This window comes from Malus sylvestris, chromosome 7, assembly GCF_916048215.2.
Source record: "Malus sylvestris chromosome 7, drMalSylv7.2, whole genome shotgun sequence".
NCBI classification, from domain to species: domain Eukaryota; kingdom Viridiplantae; phylum Streptophyta; class Magnoliopsida; order Rosales; family Rosaceae; genus Malus; species Malus sylvestris.
Window position 1 is genome coordinate 22,209,686 of NC_062266.1, and position 11,419 is coordinate 22,221,104.

Consider the following 11,419-nt stretch of genomic DNA (forward strand, 5'->3'; position numbering starts at 1 on the left):
CGGTCAAACACTAAAGCGGAAAAAAAAGGTGTTGAAAAAGGAAGAAAAAAGGAAAGAAAAAAAAAGGTATGGCAAGAAGGTGTGGATGTATAGAGCAAGAAGTGGGGAGGCAGCAACATTTGGTCTAAGATGTCTGAAATATGGAGGCAAATGTTGTTTTCATGAAGATCCCTTGTTGCTAAGTTAAGTGGTAGTGGAGAAAGGGTGAACAAAAAGCATCAAAAGGTGTAAAATCCAATTGACAAGGACATGGAAGATATGAGAGGATTATCATCTTTATTTGTCTTTCAAAATTTCCTTCACCAACTCTCTCTTTACCACCAAAAAAAAAAAAAAAAAAAAAAAATTCCATTGAAGTGTTAGGTAGAAGGCCACTCTTCCGAGTCAAATGTAACGCACACTGAAAAACAAAGATACTAAAATTTGATCAACAATTCAGCCTTGCACTTGAGTTCTCGAGTCCAATTCCTCCCTCCCCGTCTGTCGCTTGTATTGAAACGAAAAGATGTGGGGTTTTCATGCTTTTTCTTATTGCCTTCCTAACTTTTCCAATTGCTGTTATGTTTGATTATTTGCTAACTTAAGCTCAAGGGTATTTAAGAATTAAAGTATTTTAGCATCCATGATAGCACAGGAAGGAGCTAGGGAAAATGCACCAAACATTACTCTGAACTTCAACACATTTTAAGAAGGCTGGAAGAGACCCTTTTGTCCGTTGCTGATATTGATGATTTTAGTATTTGCATGAGCTATCGGCCGTTGATCGGTGTGAATCTAAATCGTCAATAGGTGTAGGCTAGCGGCCCTAAAATTGAATCCGCATCCCTCGACTGCTTACTATCCTCAGCTTTCGAAAGTACTAACGAGTGCTAAATTCTTTGAACATTTTTCATGTACTATCATAACATTTGTTGCTTTGTTGAAGCAAACAACGTAAATAGAAGATTCATAGTCAATACAAAAGTTACGTGTTTTTGGTATGCATGCTATACATATTGGAATTGTCCTTTTATTAACATGTTATATCGTCAAACTGTTAATTAAAACATTAATGGGTCCATATACATTCTTCTTTGAATGCTGGATGGAGATTGGCAATTTTCAAAAACTTGAATTTAATTGTTTAATATAAAAGAGTATCTTGTATATGCCTGATTTTAGGGGAAATGAAGCTGGGGAAGATTGTGTCACAGCTCCATGTTTGCTTATATTAGTTGTGCAAAGAGCAAGCCATTATTTGCTTTCAAGCAAGTGATGTATAATCATAATAATATTGGTTAGGCATGTTGATCAGGATAATTTATAACCCTTTTATTCGAGTTCGAAGTTATATAAAATATTTATCTACTTGTAAAAAAACATAAATAATATAGTTGGTCAATCACCTAAGCTGTCAGAATTCATCCATGAGTGAGATGAATGGATTAGCTTCTAGTGTCTTCACAAGATCTATGCTCACTTCTCTTTTCCCATAAATACGAAAGAAATTTTGGCTATTTTTGTGTGTTTTTTAATACAGTGATATAATTTAGATTCTGCCATAATAATTTAGATTCGCCATAATAATTTGGGTATTTGGGTTGTAAATTATACAACAATTCAGCCATAATAATTTAGATTCGTTGTACACAAAACTCGAATCTAAACACCACCCCCCCCCCCCCCCCCCCGGGGCGGCCCTCCCCAAAGACACTTACCATTGAATATCATTAGATCAATAATAGTGAATGACAACGATATTCTATTTAGACTACTCTAATTTACATAAAAAAATATTCAAATTCAAGTACAAAAGCTTAACCTAATGCCTTAACCGACTTAAACCGCATCTCACATGTTTAATTTACGTACAATTAATTGCTCATTTCATCTTTGTCTAAACAGGGTCGGCCTAAACTCAAAAGAAGAGAACCCATAAAATCATTTCTGGATTATAATAGCCCAATCCTAGGAAGCCCTTATTAATTAGGGTAAATACTTTGGGGGGTTGTTTGTTCTGTCGTAAGCATGACTTGTTTGTTTCCACTGGAAAAACGTGATTGTTTCTTCTGTTTTATTTTTTTTATTTTTTTAACTTTTTAGAAAGGCATGACATAATTACACTTTAATTATTGTTATCTTAGATTCTCCAGACTTGTTTATTGAGAGTTTTAACAAAATACTTCCGGTACTGTTTACTTTTAAAGAAAAATCACATTTATACATTTCTCTGTTACTATTCACGATACCTTTAAAAATGACTTTTCATTAAAAGGACAGTATTTTTTGAACTTTTTGTTAGTTTTTCTTTATTTAATTTCATTGGAAAAACGTGTTTGTTTCTTCTGTTTTATTTATTTGTATTTGTATTTTTTTACTTTTTAAAGCATAAGTACACTTTAATTATTGTTATCCTTAGATTCTTACTTATTGGATTTTGGCAATAATTATGGGTTTATTGAGTGTTTTGTACTTTTGCTAAACAAGACAAAGCAAATTACATCGACATTGATTATGCTAATTTAGTTTATGAATCGGGATTTATGATACAACGTATTTCAATTTACTTTTTCAAAAACTAAGACTTCTTTGAGCATTTTGCAATTACGCTATTTTTTGTTTTTGTTTGCTGTAACATTGATATAATGAGAACCAAATATACATTTTCGTTACATGCAAGTTTTACTGCTTTAGCAGTGAGTTGGAGGGAAATAAGTACTTATGAAGTTATTCAATCGCAATTGTGCTTATACTATATATTGATATAGTCACAGGAGAGATAAGGGGCTTTGATCCTTTGTGAGATCACAAATCTGCTTTTGAGCAAAGCTAATTCTGAAAATGACGTGCTTTCTGCTTTTCCCCCTTGACTTTTGCTCCTGGATGACATCGCAGCAACTAACACGCCATCCACAACACCTATTAGCCACACATGTACAAGTACTCCTAATACCACTATCCTAATTCAAATGTCATCATTGGGAAAAATAAAAATAAAAATAAAATAGCATTTGTATCGTTTGAGCAGATTTGTCACTTCTCCTAGTGTTATAGGTAAACATTCCTTTACTATTCATAAATTAACGAGAGATTTTGGATACGGTTCCTAGTGTTGAGAGTTGTCCCATATCGGTAAGGGACAATGTTTGTTATATGCTTATATAGTCTTGGGCTACTCCTCATATTACCAATTGGTTTTATGGTGAAACCTCAATTTCATCATGGTATCAGAGCGGGTTGTCCTCGTGTGAAGCCAAACGGCCACAAGCGCTCCACGTCACCCAGTTGTTGTCCACGTGTAGGCTTGAAAATCTGCCATACGTGCGGGGGCGTGTTGAGAGTTGTCCCACATCGGTGAGGGACAATGTTTGCTATGTGCTTATATAGTCTTGGGCTACTCCCCATATTACCAATTGGTTTTATGGTGGAACCTCAATTTCATCACCTACTTATCAATATTTTTTTACTGAAACCTTGTTGATTTTCAATTTTTGATCAAAGTCCCTGAAATTAATGTGATACTTTATTTCTATGTATGATACTATATTTTTTAAATAAAAAAATTAAAATTAAAATTTATAGTTGTTTATATTAATGAGATTTTAAATAAAAATCCATAATTTGTGGGATAAAATTATTAGAATATAAATTATACTATTGTGTGTATGTATATATAAACATGGGTACATTCATCAAAATTAACAAAAAAATCCTAAATCAATTATTAATTTTTATTTTAAAAAATTATGTAACTGACATGTAAATTCATTATTACATTAATGTCAGAGACTTGGATCAAAATCTGAAAACTAATAATGTTTCAGTCAATGAACATTAGTAACTAGAGACTGGATACTAATTTTTCCTAAATTAACCAATCCAATAAAAGGACATTTGAACTAAATGCTCAATAACGATTTTACCCTTGACATCGTGTGTAAATCACAAAATTACCCTAAGAAAATAAGATGTAATCAGCCCTAAAGTAATTGGGCTTTTACTAATGAACCATGGGCTATCCGGCTGCCTATAATACGTCACGCAATTGACCCATATCCGGTCCAATGATGGCAGGGCCCCAACTCTCCAGAGTCTCCCCTTGGAAGTCTGGTGAACCAACACTTTTACCGACATGGATCTTAAGACTACTAGTAGGTAGGATTGCAAGGACTAGCCTACACCATTAATGATTGTCTAGTATGCTCTGCAACCTTCCCTTAGAGTTGCCTGCTAGGGTTTCTTCCCCATAAATAGCCAAGTCAATAAGAGAAAACGGTAATTGCCCCTTACTATTCACAACACTCTCAAGTATGTTCTATTTTTCTCTCTACTACTTTTCTGACTTAGGCATCGGATAGCCTTTGGCGAGCACTCTCCTCCTTTTTAGGGTATTCGTCAATTAGGCTAACGGCATGTGTTCTCTTATAGGTGGAGTTTTTGTTAAATCAACCGTATAAGAAATTTGCATTCACAATTATATTACTTCTCGCTTTGTGTCACACAATGCTTAAAAATGTGCTCCAAAATCAACTTAGATTTTGTGTAGTTCTGTTGACTTTAATTTCATTAGAGTTGATTAAAAAAAAAAAAAAAACTTCCTATTATTTGAGTTTGAATCCTTAGGTGCATCTTTACTACTAATCCTTAGTTAATGGCAACACAATTTAATGTATTTTGATTAATCAGTATCCTAATCAAGAATCCAACAATCTAAGGACATCAATCACATTCTTAATAAAATGTGAATTCATACAGAAGAATTTCCTCGGAAAAGTTTTGGGTGCAATCAGTGATATATCACTATTCTCCATTTTTCTCATATTAATCATATAATGAAAGAGAGAGAAAAAGACATATCCAATTAGTTGCACGACAGAAACCCCCTTATTACATCTGCGGTCAATTGGAGGCAGGTTTTTTTAAGTCTTTCAAGCCAGCTGGTATCATCCTCTTAGTGCCAACCCTTCAAACTTCCAACACTTTTATAGCACTAATTGAATATGTGTTTCTCATGCTTTGAACCTTTAGATTTGCAAGGACATAATCCGCATTTGCCTTGAGATGGGATGATTTTTAGGGATAGTGGCACAGAGATAAATGATTTTTTTGGAGGGAACTTAACTTTGATTGACAAACTAAAGTCCAAAGAAAGGGTCAGCAGTACTTCTGAAAAGGTTTTATTCTCCATCACAGGTTGGCATCCTATGCTTTCATAATTCCAATCTGATGTTCTCATGTGCACCAAATTTCACCATGTGGCTTTGAAATTTGGTAGAAAATATCCAACTTCCTCTCATGCTTTCTGCCAATTGTCCCCATTGATTGTCACAGTACACAGTACTACCACAGCATACAGTGAAGATAAGATAAAAGTAGTTGTCAAATTGTTTGTTCTGGTGTTCCCAATTACAGAGGTGATAGTATAGAAGCTGGTTTGCTTTTATTACTATTAAGATTAAAGATGAATTCTAAAATCAATCGCTTAACACCACGTTGATATTGGTTGGTCCTTTCAGTTTTTGCTTTGATTATTATTTAAGAAAAATGATAGGATTAGTTGCGAACGCATATAAAAATAATCATGGTCAATCATATTTTACTTTTACTATTATTTAAGAGAAATGCTAGAATCAATCATAAACGCGTTCAACTGAACCATGCTTTACTTTTAATGCTATCCAAGAGGAATAGTAAGAACGGTCGCAAACGCGTATAAAACTGATTTTATTCGATCATTCTTTGTGAGTTTAATTAACATGAAAGACCAGAATTAGTTTACAACGCACGCTGCAGAATTGATATGACATTTCTTACTTTGTGAGTTCAATTAGCATGACTGATATTTATAGCAAACTCACATGAAATTGATATGGTCATTCATATTTTGTGAGTTCAATAAACATGAACGATTCAAATCAACTCACAAGTGCACTCGCGACTGATCCTCTAACATTTTCTTATGCCCAATAGTAATTCTAATAAAAAAACAAAAGAGTAGTTGCACTGAGGGCACCCCATCAATTACCATATGTTGGGTATTTCCTATCAATGAGCAGAGCAATAATATAATATGAGAGCAGACCAAACAAAGCAATCCTCTATTAAAAGATGGATGTGACTTATAAGTGCTTTTGGCTTTCCTTTTTCCTAGGACTTCTCTTCCTCTCTTCTCCTTCTCCTCCATTGACCCTTCCCCTTCACTCCCTGAACTCTTACAGCAATGGGGCTGGGATCTGATGAGGCAGAGCCACCACAACTGCCCTTATTTTCTGCCCCACCATTTCACTCCCATGAGCCTTCAGGCACCCTAACTCCACCACTCCACACCTCAGTCTCAGTCCCATTCCGCTGGGAAGAGCAGCCCGGGAAGCCAAGGCCCTGCACTGCCCTGGCCACCATTCCAAACCCAACAGACTTTTCCCGAAAGTGCTTAGAGCTCCCTCCAAGGCTGCTTTTGGAAGCCAAACTGCTTTCTCCCAGCACAGTGTTGGAGGGTCCTTACGTGGGCAGGTCAAAGTTTCAGTCTTCCTCATTCAGGATGGAGTGTTATGGCGGTTTCAGCCCTGAGAGAGGAGGGGAGCTTGGTGCTCTGGTTCTGAGAAGGAAAGGGAAGGAGAGAGGGTGGTTTGACTCATGGGGGAGGAGGGTGTTGAAGGGAAAAAGAGAGGTTGGTGGGGCTGGTTATGTCTTTCCATCTTCTGTGGATGGAGAGAGTGACGGTGGTGGCAGTGTGGGAGGAGAGAGTGGGAAGTTGAAGACGAAGAAGAAGATGACAGGGATTACAACGGTTGGGAGCTTTTCTAGTCTCTCTCATGCCAAGCCTCATTTCTGGGTAAATATTTCTTTCCTTTATTTGGGTTCTACTTTTAGTTCGCTTTTATATTTTGGTACATTTATATTTTATATCGCAATTCAAATTTGAATGGATTACGAGCATTCATCCCTGCACTCGAGATCCTGAGTTCCGCTTCCCCTTCCCGAGTATCGCATGTATGAGTTTGATGGAGAAAGTACGAACTCTAGTTGGTTTTAATCCAAAGCCTTGTGAGGGTGTGAGGAGTTGCCCTTTTCAGAAGGCATACTGATCTAGCGCTTTCCTAGAGAAAGAGCCAAATTTTCTCGTATACACCGGGATCTGTAGTCGTTGGATCTTGATTGTTGAAAGTTTTGGCCGCACATCCGGCCCTCTATTCATCCGGTGTAGGCGTGTAGGCCATACATCGAACATAGTAGAATTTCCAGAGATGGCCAAAACCTCCCATGTGTGCCCAACTAAGCAGGTCTCTAAGTACAACAACATAGATTGGCTTGTGTAGGGTAGGCAGAGGAATGGAATGAGAATGTGAGAACATGCTACGTTCCTAGTTTGGCCAAGGCCACGAGTGTATGTACTTAGAATAACTCATTATGGCCGGACAGAGATCCACTTTGGATCTCACTGTCCGAAACTCAAGGATCAGGCAATCCGGATCACTCAAATTGAATCTGATGGTCCTCACTAACTCATTTCACTGGCACACCTCATACAATCCAAGGGCTTTGATTTCTCTTTCTTACAAACCAAGGGCTCAGATTTTCTGCTCCTTAGGCTCCAGACGCTAAAGTTTGGGGAGGATCCAAATTCGTTACCCATTTCAAAATGCTTTTGTAAGAAGCAATTATGATCATAAGCGTTTTAGCTAAAAGCATTTGGAATTGCTTTCTTCCAAATTCTTATATAATGATATCTTTGCAACAACATTTTTAATTATTTCGGCCATGTGTGCATGCATTCTAAAAGCAGTTCCAAACAGACACCTAAATTTTCGTTTAGAAATGTTGAAGTTACTTGTATTTGAAGTAAAAATTCCTTTGATGTTTGCAGGCAACAATTAAACAGAGCTTGAAGCAGGCGGCAGTTCCATGGAAGGGTAGAAAATTCAAGAAAGACGGGTTTGCGATATGATGATTTAGACTTGTCTATGTGCACCGGTATAGTGTATCCAAATCAATTACCTGTCAAATGCTCTAGCTAAAGACTTAACAACCACGGCGTCGCCCGCCGGGGCTGAATTGTGGGGGACTTTGTTACGGTTTAGGGTTTAGGGTTTAGGGTTTAGGGTTAGGTCCCCCTTAGGACATGTGAAATGAAAAAAGACTAGTTGTGTGTGTAAAATTTAGCCCTTATTTTACTGTTTTGCATGCACCTCCGGTAGCTTCGACAACGGTAAAAAGTTGTCTTGTTGGCGAGGTTTCCGTAAATGCTGTTTTCGTAACTGTGTTTTGGTTTAAGTAATGTTTTGTTTTCTGTTTCCAACTTGACCAATTGGTTTATGTGCTTTATATCCTGTCAACAATCTTAGTACATTAACACCGAAATGAGACGGAAATGACCAAAATTGTTAACAGATAAAAACTCAGGAGACCAAATTGGCCAAATTTAAAACACGAGAAAAAACATGGGGATCAGAGAGGCATCAAAACTGTGAATTTATGTTTTATATCCGGACAAATGAAAAGTTTATACAAGACAATTGGAAGAAAATTGAATTCATGTGTAGCAAGCATAAAGAATAAAATGGAAGCAGGCACTTATATTCGGCATGCATTCATTAAGCTTTAAATTGGGCTTCAAATCAACAAGAACAGCAGCAGCTTCGGCTAGTCAAAGTTAACGTGACAAGGAAACCGGTCACATGCTTACAACGAAAAGGATAATATTCAACATGCAGCATCACTGTGTTCTCCACACAAGATTGTCAGGCTTATTTCAATGCTCATGAAAAATGGCAAAAATAAAAAAAGGGCAATCGTTCGCCTGTACCAATGAATCATATCGCCCCTATTTTTTACCTGTCATACCTGCAACCACCTGTGAAAAATACCCAGGTAATTCAGAAATATGAGTGATAGTAAGGAAACAAGATAAAAGATCTTGTTAGAGTGTTGTGAGGGCGCACAATTTCTGGCCAAAAGAACAAGCGAGCATGAAATCTATATTGAAACAAACTTAGGTCCTGTTTGCTCTCCAGATGGATATAGAGTTTTATTTAAGAATAGATCAAGATGAACTATAATTGAGCAGATCAATGGACAAAATCAAATCATGACAGAGCAAGTTGAGAGGATCCAATTTTTCTATCCTTTTCAAGTTATATGGTCATGGCTGTGTAAGAGCACATAGCCAAACCACTTAGACCTATTGGGAGAGGGCGAAAGTTTTTGAGGTTCATAAGAATTCCATGCAGACCACCAATCTAACTATGACGATGAAGAACACCATGGACTCTACCCACCTAATTAGGTAGTGATAACATATGAGTTGAGCAGTCACTATATCCAAGTTAGATTAAGTTCAATTCCAAAAAGGCATGAATCAACTGTGAACATTTTCTTTATGAACAACATAACAAATCCAAGTGCTCTATGTAAAGTGCATAATTAGGCAAAGAATGAATGAAATTTTTAACTAACGTGTCATTTAACACTCACATCGCTTAAAGCAGGCTGAGGGACTTGCTTAGAAGCTTCAAAGGAATCAAGAATTGGCCTTACTACAGCTGGAAGAAAGAGACCTGAAATTCCATCATAATAGCCAGTCAGTTGAATATAGCCATAAGTCCTACAGGAGTGCCCTTGAAACCTTAACAGATACTACGTAGATTCTTCTTAAAATGCTTGATCCATTAACTTGAAAACATTAGGAACCAAATTTGACCTCAGTCTCAACGAGCAAAATTGATCATAGTTTCTCGCGAGTAAAATGGATCACTTAACATATTACAAGTTCTATAGGAGGAATAACTTCGCAATCGAAAAATGCAATTCTAATCCATTAAGAAATATTTCTTTCGCTGAGAATGTAAAACTATGAAATATATTGAAGTATGTTCAATACGATTATCAATATGAGTATCCCAACGCAGAGCCCACATTGCTGTTTTCCGGCAATGGCTGTTCCAGCCTTGGAAGCATATTGTTGTTCTACCAGGCTGAATCTAGTGGAGAAAAAGAACTCAAGTCCTAGATTTCCCTTCCCAGACAAATGAATGCACGCAGCTACAAACATGTAATTCTTTCCGTCACAACAGCATAAGCGTAATCTAAACTTGTAATTCATTAGAGATTAAGATATAACGAAAACTTCAAAATTTCAGCCAAAATATTCGAACTTTGCCTCAAAACATGCATATGCCAAGACTGAATTGGCATCAGAGAGCTGTACAAAAACAAAAACTGCACCTTTACGGCTCAAACATTCAAATCAAAATACAGTGGTGCACACAACATACATTATTTAATCTGAGCATAAAAGTAAAACTCCCCCAAATCGGAAAGTTTGCACACGAAACCAAAACCCAGATTATGAAAATTTCAATCTGTGCACCAATTTTGGGAATTTGAATCCCATAAATTTGATCCTAAATTTAATAGGGATTTTGCGCGAGAGAGAGAGAGAGAGTACCAACGCCGGCGATGAGGCAAGAAGCTGCGACGACAGGCTCCTGAGCGACGAACATCCTGAGCTTCTCCATCACTGCCATCTCTCGGGTGTCTGTGTTTTGGGGTTTTGTGCGAGTGAGGGATCCTGTCCGTCTTCTGAGCTACAACCTAGAAGCTTGAAAGCTGGAAGAAAATGGAAGCAGAAACGGATCTGCTTTGCAAACCTGACCCGGGTGAGGGGAGCGGAATCTTAGCGATTCGGGTTCAGTACTTAATTTAGGGCTCAACTTGGGCTTCTTAAATTAACTTGGGTTCGATAACTTGATTTGGTTCCAACATGGAGACTCAACTCTTTCCGAGGGGTAATTATTATTTTTGCTCTACAGTTCAGTCCTGCTCCTAAGATACTCACTTTGAACACCTGTAAAAACCAAATGCATATTATTTTTTGTCTTCCGCTTAACAAAGTTCGATGCGTTCAGATTGCCTCCAAAGTTATAATACGAGTGAACCATAAGGTTGCGCGAGCTTTAATGTTGAACTTATTATAATATGAATAGATAGGGTTATAGGGTTACATGGTAATGTGACAATCACACGAACTACTTCTCCTCTCCAAAAATTCTTAGGTGCTCTGGAGTATCCAGTAGTTCAAGTGTTTTAACCGTTAAATATTGAGTTTTATATCTTTAAACAAAGATATAACGGTTAAAACATCAAAATACAAAGTAGTCCTCTATAGCACCGAAGAAAATCCCTCCTCTCTCTTGGATGGCAGACATAACTCTTCATTCAACAGGGACAGGACGGCAAAGTTCTCTCTTCAAAATTTATAGCTGAGACGCCATTGACTTCTGAGGCTACAGGATAAGTCTCCTAAACCATCATACCACCAAAGTCAAAAGTGCAAGGTCTTAATTGCAGCAAATGATCCAGTGGTATGAATGAGGATTGCAACTTTCCAATAAAACAAAGAAAATGTGAGAGGTTCGGGATAGATGCTTTAACCTGGTGACTG

The 11,419-nt window shown here is 37.1% G+C and overlaps 3 protein-coding genes across 3 annotated transcripts in view; 2 read left to right on the top strand and 1 right to left on the bottom strand.

Moving 5' to 3' along the window:
* Positions 1-11,419, top strand: part of LOC126629435 (uncharacterized) — an 89,748-nt gene that overhangs the window by 67,947 nt on the left and 10,382 nt on the right. The window lies entirely within an intron of this gene.
* LOC126629434 (uncharacterized protein At4g00950-like) lies at positions 6,073-8,275 on the top strand. The gene is made up of 2 exons (XM_050299474.1): positions 6,073-6,811; positions 7,844-8,275. Exons 1-2 carry the CDS (start codon positions 6,200-6,202, stop codon positions 7,922-7,924), a joined length of 693 nt encoding a protein of 230 aa, XP_050155431.1. The 5' UTR covers positions 6,073-6,199; the 3' UTR covers positions 7,925-8,275.
* LOC126629440 (uncharacterized) lies at positions 8,533-10,726 on the bottom strand. The gene is made up of 3 exons (XM_050299480.1): positions 10,424-10,726; positions 9,451-9,533; positions 8,533-8,830 (listed from the first exon to the last, which is right to left on the bottom strand). The coding sequence occupies exons 1-3, from the start codon at positions 10,500-10,502 to the stop codon at positions 8,801-8,803; spliced, it is 192 nt and encodes a 63-aa protein (XP_050155437.1). The 5' UTR covers positions 10,503-10,726; the 3' UTR covers positions 8,533-8,800.